Raw genomic sequence first — 12,500 nt, forward strand, 5'->3', positions numbered from 1 at the left:
ACTTTTAATTGTTCACAAAACCATCTCATGATTTGAAAGGAGGCCGTCATATATAGTATAGAATTCACGTAACAACTGCCCTAAAAGAAATTCAACAAACGAAATTTGAGAAAAGAAACTTACACGAAATATTGGTTAGAGAACGTTAAGTGGTTCAGCTTGGCCCAGTCTTGATATATTTAAACAAGACATTGGCGCCCAAACTAGTTGGAAATGTTTTTCGTGGAAGCAGTTCTAATGAAAAACTTAACTCCGTTTCGCAAAGAACGTACGTGGTTACAATTTCAGTTGCTTCAGTGGATTTTCAACAAAACAATGGTACTTTCGGAAGAAGTAGTTATAGGCACGTTTTTTCATCAAAATACTGTTAGAAAGTACAGATATCGTTTGATTGCATTCAAAATTGAACCGTGACACCAATCAGCGAACTTTGTCTATTGTTTGCCAAAATATCGAAACTGAGACAAAAGTAGGTCATTTTGGAATCTTCAGGTGAAGTTATCGTTAGTCAGTTAATCTATAGATACTAGCCCATGATTTGTGATTTCCATTATTTTCAGCAAACCCGGTTTCCCGCAGTCTGAAATGTATCTTGGATCTCGTGCAGAGTCTCAAAGCGGTGACGACACGTTACCACGACGCTAAAATTTCAGATCCAAATTACGCCTCCGCATTCACATGCAAAATGGCGACGTTCTCTTATACTTCGCAGTTTTCTTTCTTCTTTGAGGAAAAGAAGTCAATCAAAATGAGAGAAAACACTTACAGTCAGGTCACATTGAAACATTTACGTATTATGTATCAAGAAATAATATTCCGTCTGAGTAAATGAGCTCAGCTGTACTGCTTGGAAGTGAGGCGCATGTTGCCATTGCAATTTCATCGAAGTAATTCTAAAAGCGGGATCTTTCGATGACGGGGTTATCGAGAGTTAGGTAAATATATATGTGGTAGCAATGAAAACGCACAAAAAGAAGGTTTCTGTCTTTCCGATCACTACTTAGCTACCCAGGCTAATCACTACTGTTCTGGCGCAAATTCGCTGGGTTCATTTGATTTTTAACGACTCGAGTACGCGGCCAAGTTACTGCTGGCTAGTTTAGGGAGAGCATACTTGTCTTGTCTTGTATAAAACAGGGAATTAGAGGCTAGAAGGGCTTCGTAATCCGATATGGCACAACTACCCTTTGTGAATTTTGAGATTTATCAGACGCAAATAATCAAATCGGTTCATCATTGCTCACTGACGGGCGTGCTTTGTTAGATAATACATTAAGATAAATGCGGTCACCGTTAGTAATGATCCAGTGGTTCATCCCAGATAAGTCAGTGGATGATTTCTCTAAACCATGCAAAAGTTTAAAGGTCAAAGCCCAAGCCGCTGCTTTTGAGGCGCTGCATCTGGAGAAATTCAATTAGAAATGCCTGCGTATTTTGCTTCCATTGGAGTCAACCTCGGATTAATTTTGATTTGTCGGAGAACTTTCAATTAATTAATGGAAAAAGAATTGCTGCGGGAGATAAGTCAGTTTAAGTTTTTCTACTGTGTTGTAAGAAGATTTGAGTACATCTAAAAATGTTTAGCATATTCGGTGCCAATCGAAGGGGGCGCTTGTTCCAAGACGTGCGGCTGTAGGGTGCTGATTAGTGGATCGAATTGAACATAATCGTGTAACACAAGACTCATTAAGATCAACAAGTTTATTATTTTGTACCCGTACTCTACATTTGCTCTCTGGCTTGCTAGCGATTGATATTTCATTTAGTTTCTGTTTAGTTCTAATGCAAATCAACTACTGTTCAAGCTTTCTTTCTTTCATTACTTGGTGCAGACGGCGCATGTTAACTCTCGACCGCTGATATATGGCAGACAGGGAAGTGAACCACAAACGCCTTCCACAGGATACAACAAGGCACCATCTTTGCTAGCATGGCTACCAGGAACATATTCTGGATCACCATCGACACAGATGAAATCTCTTGAATGTTTGTGACCATGATGTTCAGTCATCAGATACCCATGATACTCCTCGGTCCATCCAGATGGACAGTCATTCCTTGCGGGCATCATCAGCATTGAGCCACGTGACTTCACGAAGCAGACAACACAGGGTGCGTCATGATCATGGAGATTTCTCTTAAAAGGGTCTCCGTTGTATTCACTGATTTGATATTCAGTGCCGTAAATGTATCCTGCAGACTGGTGACCATCTTTGTATTTGTCGTACTTTGGATTGTGAGGAAGACAAAGGTAGTTGGCTCCACCACCGTAGTGGTGGTACCATTCACCCCCAATTATCCCTAAAACGTGGAAACGGTATGTAAAACGCGTTTAGCTTTCTTAGAGAGGAAAAAACAAGTACTAATTCCTAACTAAATTACACCTCTAAAAGAATTCTCACTGTTGTGGCTTTTGGTCGTTTTTGCCATGCTATGTTTTCATTCAGTCTATTTTTAGCGAGATCAGTATTTTCTTTTGATTCGTGTTCCTTTTGCGTAATTCGTTTTCTACTCCCCACGACCCCTGTGACTTATTATTATACCTATAAAGAAAGGAAATTTTGAGACTTCAAGAATGTTATCACAAGCACCAAAACATGAAGCAAAGTAAGGGTAATTGCTTGGGCCAGCTGCTATTTTCAAGTGATGCAATCAGCCTTGTTCAGTGATTTTTATACCTTTATAAACAATCTGAGCACCGCTGGGACATGTGGTCCTTCCCCACCGAACATACTTCACCCCAGACTGTCCATTTTCGTTTTGTCCTTTTTCTCCTTTGGCTCCTTGAGGTCCCTGGGCTCCTTGTTGTCCTTTAGGACCAGGAGGGCCTGGCAACGGTGTGTTTGTGCTAGGCTTTCCTGGTTCCCCTGTGGGGAAAAGAGGTACACTCGCATGTGTCATCATCATTTGTTGTGTGCTGATGGGAAAAGTTGCAAGGGAGCAGTTTTCCATGGTCACAAACAAAAGGGAAGACGGGGAAGATGTTTAACTCGGTGTGAAACTAATTTTTAGCATAAAGGATGGGCAAAAGGCAGAAACGACATTTCGTTGCTTATTGAAGCAACATTTACAAGGTATTCACTATGTCAGACAGTTATATAATTTTTACACACGCCTGATTATGTTGCTGAAATAAGCAAAGAAATGAGGCATGTTTCCCTCCTTTTTTATTGGCCAAAGTAATTACTTTCATTGGTTTTGGTTTTTTAATTTTCTGTTAGGTAGTTATCCTGTATTGAGGTTGGACATGGTCCGATGAAAGACGTTTCAACACTTCTATTTGGCGATTGCGGGTTGAATCAAATCATCCTCAGTTTGGACCAGTTTTAACTTTTTTAGTTTTTTAGAGGGGCTCTACCATGCTATTTTGCCGCTACAATTTCAAAGCTTTAAACTGTGGTGGAGTACAAAAGATAAAATTTTTCCTTTGTTCATTACAGACTCCATTGGTCACTGAGATGAGACTAATTTTTTTTGTTCTTTTTTTTTTTTTTTTGAGTACTTATGGAAAGAATGGAAGTTGATTTTAACCTATAGATTAACGTTTTGCCTAATTTTGGCTCTTTCTCGCAGAAACGGCCACAAATTTCGTTGTAAACACCTCCCTCTCCTGTACATTAAATTTGATATACCATTGCCAGCATGGTTTTATTCATCACAAAAGGGGTGCTTTCTTCACGGTTTCAGAGGTTTTAGGCCGGCAAAATTAATTCGAAGACAGCGAAATCTATGACAGCAATATGAAGTGAAGTCTATGAGCAGCGGGGAGTTTGGTTTACCTTTGGGGCCTGTTTTTCCACCCGAACCAGGGTTACCAGCCAATCCTGGTGTCCCTGGTGGACCAGGGGGTCCAGGAGGTCCCATCTTTTCCTTTCCACTGTTTTGGATATTCTTTCCTTTGAGAATGGAAATGGTACAAAACAATTCAATGCCTTAGAGGTCAATAATCAGATGATTCCTTAAAATTAGTAGTTGGTAATCATATTAATTAAACCCTCAATTTTTTTCCTTAAAAAATAACCTGAACAAAATAGTGCTTTTATACTAGAATTTTTTTGCGTTCATGTACTGTTGAGAACTTCCCAAGTAACGGAAGAGTTTATTTTCTGTTGTGCCTCAAACAAATGAAAAGAAATAACTTTTATCACTGAATAACTTTTCTTTTAAATGCCATTATCTTATAATCATGGGTGGGCTCTATACCAACCCAAAAGGTAGGCTATAAGTGAATTGCAAGAATTCCCACTTGATCCCAGACGAGGGAACCGCATCAGTGCATCAAGTCTATAACAAAATAAAATTGAAGTGTTGATATTCATCTGAATTGTCAATTGTTATCAAATGGTCATGTCTGAGGTAAAAGAAAGGTATTCAAGCTCAAGCAGGTTAAGGCATAATAATATTTTAGGGAAAGAACATGCAACTGAAGAACTGTCCGTATTGAATAAAATGTTAAAGAGTTTTACAGTGATAGTAAACGTTTGATTGCGTACTAGATCTGATTGGTCATTTTGGTCGAATGATTTTATTTATTTATTTATTTATTTATTTTGTTGGAGCTGACATTTTACATGATATCCTGTACTGAGTGCCGTAATTAATATGGCTCTTTCCCTCAGGTCTTTGATGATTTTTTTCCAACGCGCTTACATTGCCCCATCGTTTTGATAAATACCTCCAAGCGGCGTATTTTCTAAAAACCGTATTTTTGCGAGGAAAATCACTTAATTGGTATAATAACTTTAATTTTAGCGAAATTAATTTTCTCTTTCTACGCAAAAATCACTTCTACTAAACATTTCACACACACGCACAAAATTGAAACTGTAGCGATAATATTTCCTTTGGAGTTAAATTAACTGGCAACATTCTAATACTGCTAGAAACAAGAATAATTAAGAGGTACCAAGTTTCTGAAGGAAGTTTTAGCCTTCGCTAAATCAATTTCGAATCGAAATTTTATTTCTGAAAACTATAAAAGTGTAAACTCCTAACGCATGAGGCCGAATTGTATAGAAATGTTATCAAATAACTTTGGTGGCCAAGAGAGTCGACAAAGCAAAATAAACGACCGTTACAAACAATGAACACTTACTGAAATCAAGAAAAAAATTGAAAAGATTACTCAGTCTCGACCGGAGAGACGACAATACGTTATTTGAGATTGGGAGGATAAGCAACTACAACTTATCGAGGACAAACCTCTCTTCAACGCTTTTCAGTCGTTTTTCAAAGTCTTGCGGGTTTTGAGTGGTGTTTTTCTTAATTCCTCTGCGTTCGCGAAACAGCATCGACTCAGTCTTTTGTCCAGTTGCATGGACAACGTGATTATTTGGACGCTGATCATCCATGGCTGAGATATGAACGAAAATGGTAAAGCACATCATTAACACAACAAGGAAACGCAAACCACCCCAAGGGGTTTTCACTCGCGGGTACTTCATAACTGACGAAATGGTCTTCTTTGATCACTGCCTTCGGTAAAGGTGGAGTATCAAGTTGGAGAAACGAAATAAATATACCTTAGGTGAATCACAAGAAAGAAGTTTTATTGATTCTGCAGAGAGCTTCACAAAGATACAAGCTTGAACTTTTTCGCGTTTACAACTGAGATGCTTTTGACTGAACAAAGAGTCACGCGCGTAAATGTCAATATGCCAGTCAACGGATGGAAAATTATTCTCACCTGGTGTACACAATCAATCTACATTCAAGTGGAATAACAATATTTTTGTGACTAAGAAACTCTAAGCGATAGCCAACGAAAACAAGCTTTGCCTTTAATGGGACCGCAACCCCGAAATATTCCCCATGAACTGTTGGACTGCTCAGACAGATTTGCATATAAATATTTCTAGGATGATGATAAGTTCATGGTTTCAAAGTAACTTTGCTCGGTTGGCTTTTCTGAAAGACTAGCAAAATGTTATGAAATCTAACAGCAGGAAATGACAGTGCTTCATCATTAACTGTTTTCAAACCGTAGTTTTAGAAGCGTGTTTCCATGCCAATTGCCGTTCTCGGCCTGACGACGACGTAAACTGAGCAAATTTTAGGTTATGTGGAGGTCGCGAGCATCTGACAATAACTTTTCAATTGTCCATGTATGGTACTGTAAAAATAACATTCTATATCTGACTTAATTGACGACGGTCTGTGCAACAGAGAGCGCCGATCTTGCGCATACATTGTTGACATATTACAGTTCTTAGAGCGGCGTTCTTAGCTATAAGACGACGGATTTCGAACTGTCTGTACCTTTCTCTTGAACCAAAGAATGCAGAAAAGCTAGAGTGACACATTTAATAAGCTTTCGGCGATTTAATGTCTTCGCTCCCCAAGGATCTTTCTGTAAGCCAAGTGAATTCAGTGTTAGAATTAAAATGCTCTGGTTGTTGATAGAAACAATTGGGTCATTTGTTGAAGAACTGGAAAAGTTGACATGCCGAATGAAGTTTGGTCTGTACAATGCGATGAAAATCCGTCCTTAACCTTTTGCATGAAGGGTTGTCAGTTTGAATAAGATGAAACGTACGCGAACATGTCGTAAATGATGTACTTATGTCTCATTTGTCCATAACAAAGAGCTTTGGCAAGGACGAGGATGCAACGGAAACAGCGACTCGTCCTAAACTTGGTTTTAATGCTGAAAAAGCCGTGCTGCAGTTGCAGCATATATTTCTCAATACATTTCTTTTCCGTCCTCTGGAAAACAAGAAAGTAAAGCAGAGTTTAAGAAACGACGAAGGCCAAGGTAAAGAGAACGCAACGTATATCATTTGGTTAAAAAAGAAAAAATAAACGTAGTGGGCACTTGTTATCACGTATTTCTGCCAGTACTTTGCGACATAAAATCACCAAATTTGAGGTTTTGACAATAACGTGAGGAAACGTTCGTTTTCATTTGAGTTTTAGGATACTTCGCCTCATGACATGAACGAGACAGAATAATCGCGGAACTCTTACGAAAGCGCAAAGTTTATATTTTGAGGTGACGTTTTCAGTTCGTCGCCGTCGTAGATGTTGAAGTCCCTAATAAAGTAAAATAGGAATAAATGTAACCACATTCAATCGATGAAGTTTTGACGACAACGTGAACATACTTCCAAGCAATCCTTCATTCTCCATATTTACTTCAATAACGAATTCTTTCAATACAATACACTTGGAGCATTTTCGCCGATATTGTGATACTCGAACAGTGCGGGATATAGACGGCAAACAGGTCTACGATAGGGTCAGAAAATGTTGATTAATTTTTTAAGCTTTCGTTAGCGTCGCTGTCTTCCTCTCAAAGGTATATTAGCAATACAAAACTTTATTACGTTTTATTTACATTCATTTACAGTATGTAAGCAATAACGGTTATAAACATCAAAACAGATTTTGTGGGGCTCTTTTTATTCCCCTTCCTTTTGTAACAGTTTTGCATGGGAAGGGTGGCCTTTTAGTGTACTCACTCAGTTAGTGGTTCCTCTCGTGCTATGGTGTGTGATTTGAGGCCGTTTGGGGATTCCAAACGCAGCACTGAAACAGGAACAGCAGAGGTAAATTTTGTAACATGAAAGGGCTTTATTAATTGGCATGATTGTAACAACACAAAAAAACATCAAAATATGCCGGGAGTTGATGACATAATGGGAATGGATGAATAGAATCACGACGAATAAAGATAGGCTGAGTGATAAGAGTTGTATTTACAATGAAAATTTACCGTGATAAATTCAAGTCAACACAATATTACCAAGTTAAATACAGCCACCAAATTAACAAATCACTGTTGCATCGGGATTTATTGGTCGACTTTATGACTGAAATGAACGTAAACGTTTAGAACTGATGGGTCAACTGCCTAGAAAAGTTTCACGGAGTGAACTAAAGCGAAAAGAGAACTTGAAGCGGGTGATTTCGAGTAATATAACTTTCTTCGCCGTTGACAAAATACACAACAGATGTCAACAGAGAGAGGTCGACAGGCAGATCATCACCAATTTGAGGTGCGTTTACACGACAGAGGAAAAATGGCACGGGTCCGATAAAAAGTGGAATGGTTCCATTCAGTTTTGTAAAGAAACAGTGAACTTTTATCCGTTCGGCTACAAGACCATAGGCGCCTATGGTTCCGTAGCGGAACGGATAAAAGTTCACTGTTTCTTTACAAACATGATTGGAACCGTTCCACTTTTTATCGGACCCGTGTCATTTTTCCTCTGTCGTGTAAACGCGCCTCAAATGTCGTGATACCGGACGATCTACACGAGTCCACATTTTTTACGGGCTATCGCCTTTAACAGCAATTCAAGGGATTAAAATTTTTTTTTGGATTGTAATGCGGCACAACAGCGTCAACAGTTGTCTTTAGGCGAAAGCGACGTGACAAAAAAGGAAATTGCCAATAAGCGCAAAATAGCGGCGCTACAAAGATGCGATTGAAAAATAGGATTCGTGAACGTTCTTGTTATACTTGACAAATGAAACCTGGAAAATATCTGGGGCACCCAACGAGTGATTTCTTAAATTTGCGTTCGGAAGGAAGATGAGCTAGAACTTTTTAACCCCCGCGGGGAGGGGGGGGGGGGGGTGCACTCCAGTTGGCAACGGCCGGGGATGATCGTGGTATCTTTTAGGGTGTCTAAAGGGTTTTTGGGCCACAAAGTCTAAGCTGGTATCTGTTAGGGTATCTTTTTAAGATAATAGCATATTACATAATAATAACAGCAACGACAGCTTTTAAACTTGCTTTTATCGTTTAATTATGTCAAATTATTAACATGTAACTCAATACATTCCCGATACATTTAAATTCCATCAATCACCGTGCTTTTGAATATCCGAACTCAGACTTTCGAGGCGTACTAAGATTTTGGACAAGATTTCATAGATATTTCGCAAAGGTTGTGAGGAGTCAATAGAGTGCTTAGAAATTTCGAAACCACACTGAAGAACGCTGGTATTCATTGCGCTGAGTAAGAGTCAACTGTGATATTTATTCTAGTGCTTCTCAATGCTAAGTGTCAAGTCTTCGAAGACGAATTTCTAATCAGTTAAGGCCCAGGCGAAAGGGTTCAACATCCGTTCGATTTTGTTGAACCATGTTGACCGTGACTGATGGGATGGATTCAACTTCGATTAAACTTTTTTTCAACACAGTGGAAGGGGTAGGGCGAGGGGAGGGGAGGGGGGGGGGTGGTTTCAACATCGTTCTTCAACAAAATCGAACGGATGTTGAATCAAATGTTGAAGGACTTTAAGCCTTTCATTTGCTCGGGGCTTCAGTCTCGAGTATGCATGATGCTCAGTTCTCACTGTAAAAAATTACGAAAGTGTTGAAGGAATACATAGGGGCAGGAAAGAGAGTGTTTACATACAAACGCCGTAGGAAGTTCACTATTTCGTATTCGAATATAAATTCTACTTGTGTGAACTTTTATTTCACAAGTGAACACCACAATAATGTTATGACCCATCCGCCTCCCGTAACACGGTGCTCAGACTGGTCTTATTCCATTACACATTTGATTCCGAACACACAGATCATATCACGATACAAAGGAGATTTTAAAACTTAACTTTGTTTTTGGCGATCAAGCGTGAATGTGTCTCGGGTGCGAAAATTTCCGTTAAAGCCTTCTGATTTTTTCAGGTGTCATGATAAGACAATTGCTAAGTTAAGTGTGCGAGGATAACTTCTCGCAATTTCGTCTCATGATAACCCGCTCCCGGCACGGGAGCCCAACAAAATAGGCAATTTTCGAAATATCAAAATATTCGGGTTGATAGTGAGTCAGTGAGGACAAAAACAAAAGAAACACGTTGGAATGAATGTAAAAAATATTTGCATATCATCCATTTTCCTTTGTCTTTGGGTGTGTTTTCACGCCAGCCGAATGTCTCGCTTAACATATTTGTCCTCTATTAAACCTCTCCTTTCTTTTAATATATCGAAAAAGGCCTATTAACTACTTCCAACATGATCTCTTCTCTAAATTAACGATTATCGTTAATTCGTAATTAGCTTTGAATAGAATTTACTGTTAACGTCAATTTAGGACACTGTGTCCCAGGACTTGTGGTAGCACAGAAAATAAGGAAATTAAAAAATCATATCCGTGGATTAGATTCGAACCCGGAGCTTCTATTTTATCGGAACCGCTTCTTTCCGCTTCACCACTGAAGATTGTCAAAAAAAAAATTAGCGTGACTTCAGCGGCATTTTGGCGCAAACAATTTTTTGATTTGGTTTATTTCTCGATATTTGATGGTCTGTTCAATACGTAAAATTTGCGGTAAAACTCCGACATGTTGGCCCATATACTGCTCTGTTGGCCGCACTAGCTACCGAAACAAAAGAGATATGGGTCTAGCTGCTATTGTGACGTAAAAGCCAGAGGTTTCTAAACATTTGACTTGTTCAATGTGCATTTTTTGAATGCAGTTTACACGCGTAGCAGCAGAATGCAACAATACCAGAAATTTAAAAGACGGTATAGGGCTTCATTTCATGATACCGTATTTCCATGACAATCGCCATGAAGCCATGAACGTCGAAGAAGATTGGTTCAGTTTGTCACAGTGCTCGAAGCATTTCAAAACAGCGGACTTCACTCGACGTTTAGACCGCTTTTGATCAAACGTGACAACACAAATATGGAAGACGTTTCATTAAACACCTATTTCTAATACGATTCTCCTTGCAGATTAAAGCTCAAGTTATAAGAGACACGATCTGTTGAATACGTATAAAATTAGCGGCAAAATACTGCCATGTTAGCCGCGCTACCGAGACAAGAGACTATGGGTCTAGCTGCAATTGTGACGTCAACATTTGACTTCTTCTCAGCAGGATGCAACAATAGCAGAAGTTTGAAAGGCGATATAAGGCTTGATTTCCTGATACCGTATTTTGACGACAATCGCCATGAGATTACGAAACGTCGAAGAAGATAGGTCCAGTTTGTGCTTGAAGAATTTCAAAAGAGAGGCTTTCACCCGACGTTTGGACCGCGTTTGATCAAACGTGACAACACAAATATGAAAGGTTATAAGAGAAATGGAAGTGGAAGCAATAAAAAGAAACGAAGCAAAGATAAAATCAGATATTTAATCAAATACACCAGCAGTACAGAACATGTACTCTATTTGTAAACCATATCTTAGCCAAAAAAAAATTTCACCGCTCACCTTGCTTCGTCTCCTGTTTGTTGATACATTTGCTTGCCTCTTGCTTTGCCTCATTTTCCAGCTGTTAACTTAAGACTCCATTTCTGAAGGCAAACGGGTTCAAATCCTGGGATGTTGAATCACACAGGGCAATTTAACGCCTGGGCCAACATTTTAAAGGACCAGGTCACTTTTACAAGACTCTAAACAGCCTTCCAACTCCCTGCAGCAATAGTACTCGCTAATGTTTTGAAAAAAATCGACACTGTGACAATTTCCACACTTGCACCTACACAATACAGAAGTCAACGAATGAATAAAAGGGACAAATCATGATGAACTGTTGATGCAAGAAGTAACAGCCAAAAAAGAAACATACAATCAACGAAAGCAGTCTCGGTAGGTGCGCACAGAGATCACCATGCAGAATACGCAAGTATTCCCACTGTATAAGCCACTTCAACGTTTCCCTCAAATTTATCGGCCTTCAGTTGTCGTTCTAGTGCTTTGTCAGCTTGTTTTTCCTTTTTCGTAATTTGCAGTCAATTCCTTGTCAGCCTTTGGGTCGTCAGCAAAGGCGATGATATCTTCATCGCTCGAGGCTATATGATCTCGATGGAGATAAATCATGACCATCGTCTTCCATTTCTATGTCGTAGTAATCCATTTTCGAGTCTTCGGAAAAATGACCAGCGTCAGAATCTGACGAGGGGCAAGACATTTTTAACGTTACGTTAAAAGAACTTCTCTATCAAGGAGAAAGCAAATAAAGCTTCCACCTCGTTCCCAGGGTCCCCTGGCAACAAGTTTGGTGAAGCTTGTATCCTATGGGCTCTCAATCTGACGTCATTGCCATCGCTCTTCCCAGACCTCTTTTGCGCGGTCGTGATTTCCTGAAAGGGAGTTTTAAAGGGGCACAGAAAATCTAGTATTTAGCCAGTCGGAAAAAAAAATGGCGCCAGAATGCTCCCAAAAGTACGCTTAATTTTTTAAGAGAAAATTATATTTTTTGGTTTAGGTGGACTTAAAGTGCGAGGATCACTTCTCTCAATTTTAGCAAAAAACCCGCACTTTAAATATATAGATTTGTTACGGCAAAAAATTCTCTCTTAGTATTATCACATGATCTACAAAGAATAAACGAAATGAAGAAGTGAGTAGGATCTATTTTAGCTCCATGCTATCTGCAAGTATTCTTTAACAAATTCCCGACGAAATTTCCCCAAAACACACCTCAATAGCGATGGAGCTTAAGATGGTTCAAAGCAGTTTCAGCACTTTCAAGAGAATGTACTATCATGACGCAATACGTCACCATAGCAACACGACAGTCATCCAAA

At 39.2% G+C, this 12,500-nt stretch overlaps 1 protein-coding gene across 2 annotated transcripts in view; it reads right to left on the minus strand.

The window, feature by feature from the left end:
- Nucleotides 1-1,692: 1,692 nt before the first annotated feature.
- LOC137978591 (short-chain collagen C4-like) overlaps nucleotides 1,693-12,500 on the minus strand; it is a 26,425-nt gene continuing 15,617 nt past the window's right edge. Inside the window, exons 1-7 of one of the 2 annotated variants that reach the window (XM_068825586.1) lie at nucleotides 11,540-11,951; nucleotides 11,182-11,449; nucleotides 5,203-6,349; nucleotides 4,208-4,284; nucleotides 3,780-3,896; nucleotides 2,679-2,867; nucleotides 1,693-2,301 (exon numbers count right to left, since the gene is read on the minus strand). In XM_068825586.1, coding sequence (XP_068681687.1) covers nucleotides 1,820-2,301; nucleotides 2,679-2,867; nucleotides 3,780-3,896; nucleotides 4,208-4,284; nucleotides 5,203-5,444 — 1,107 coding nt within the window. In that variant the 5' untranslated portion in view covers nucleotides 5,445-6,349; nucleotides 11,182-11,449; nucleotides 11,540-11,951 and the 3' untranslated portion in view covers nucleotides 1,693-1,819. Of the gene's footprint in view, nucleotides 2,302-2,678; nucleotides 2,868-3,779; nucleotides 3,897-4,207; nucleotides 4,285-5,202; nucleotides 6,350-11,181; nucleotides 11,450-11,539; nucleotides 11,952-12,500 lie in introns of those variants that run through there. The other variant, XM_068825585.1, reaches the window with a different exon arrangement.

Source organism: Montipora foliosa, chromosome 12 (genome assembly GCF_036669935.1).
Source record: "Montipora foliosa isolate CH-2021 chromosome 12, ASM3666993v2, whole genome shotgun sequence".
NCBI classification, from domain to species: domain Eukaryota; kingdom Metazoa; phylum Cnidaria; class Anthozoa; order Scleractinia; family Acroporidae; genus Montipora; species Montipora foliosa.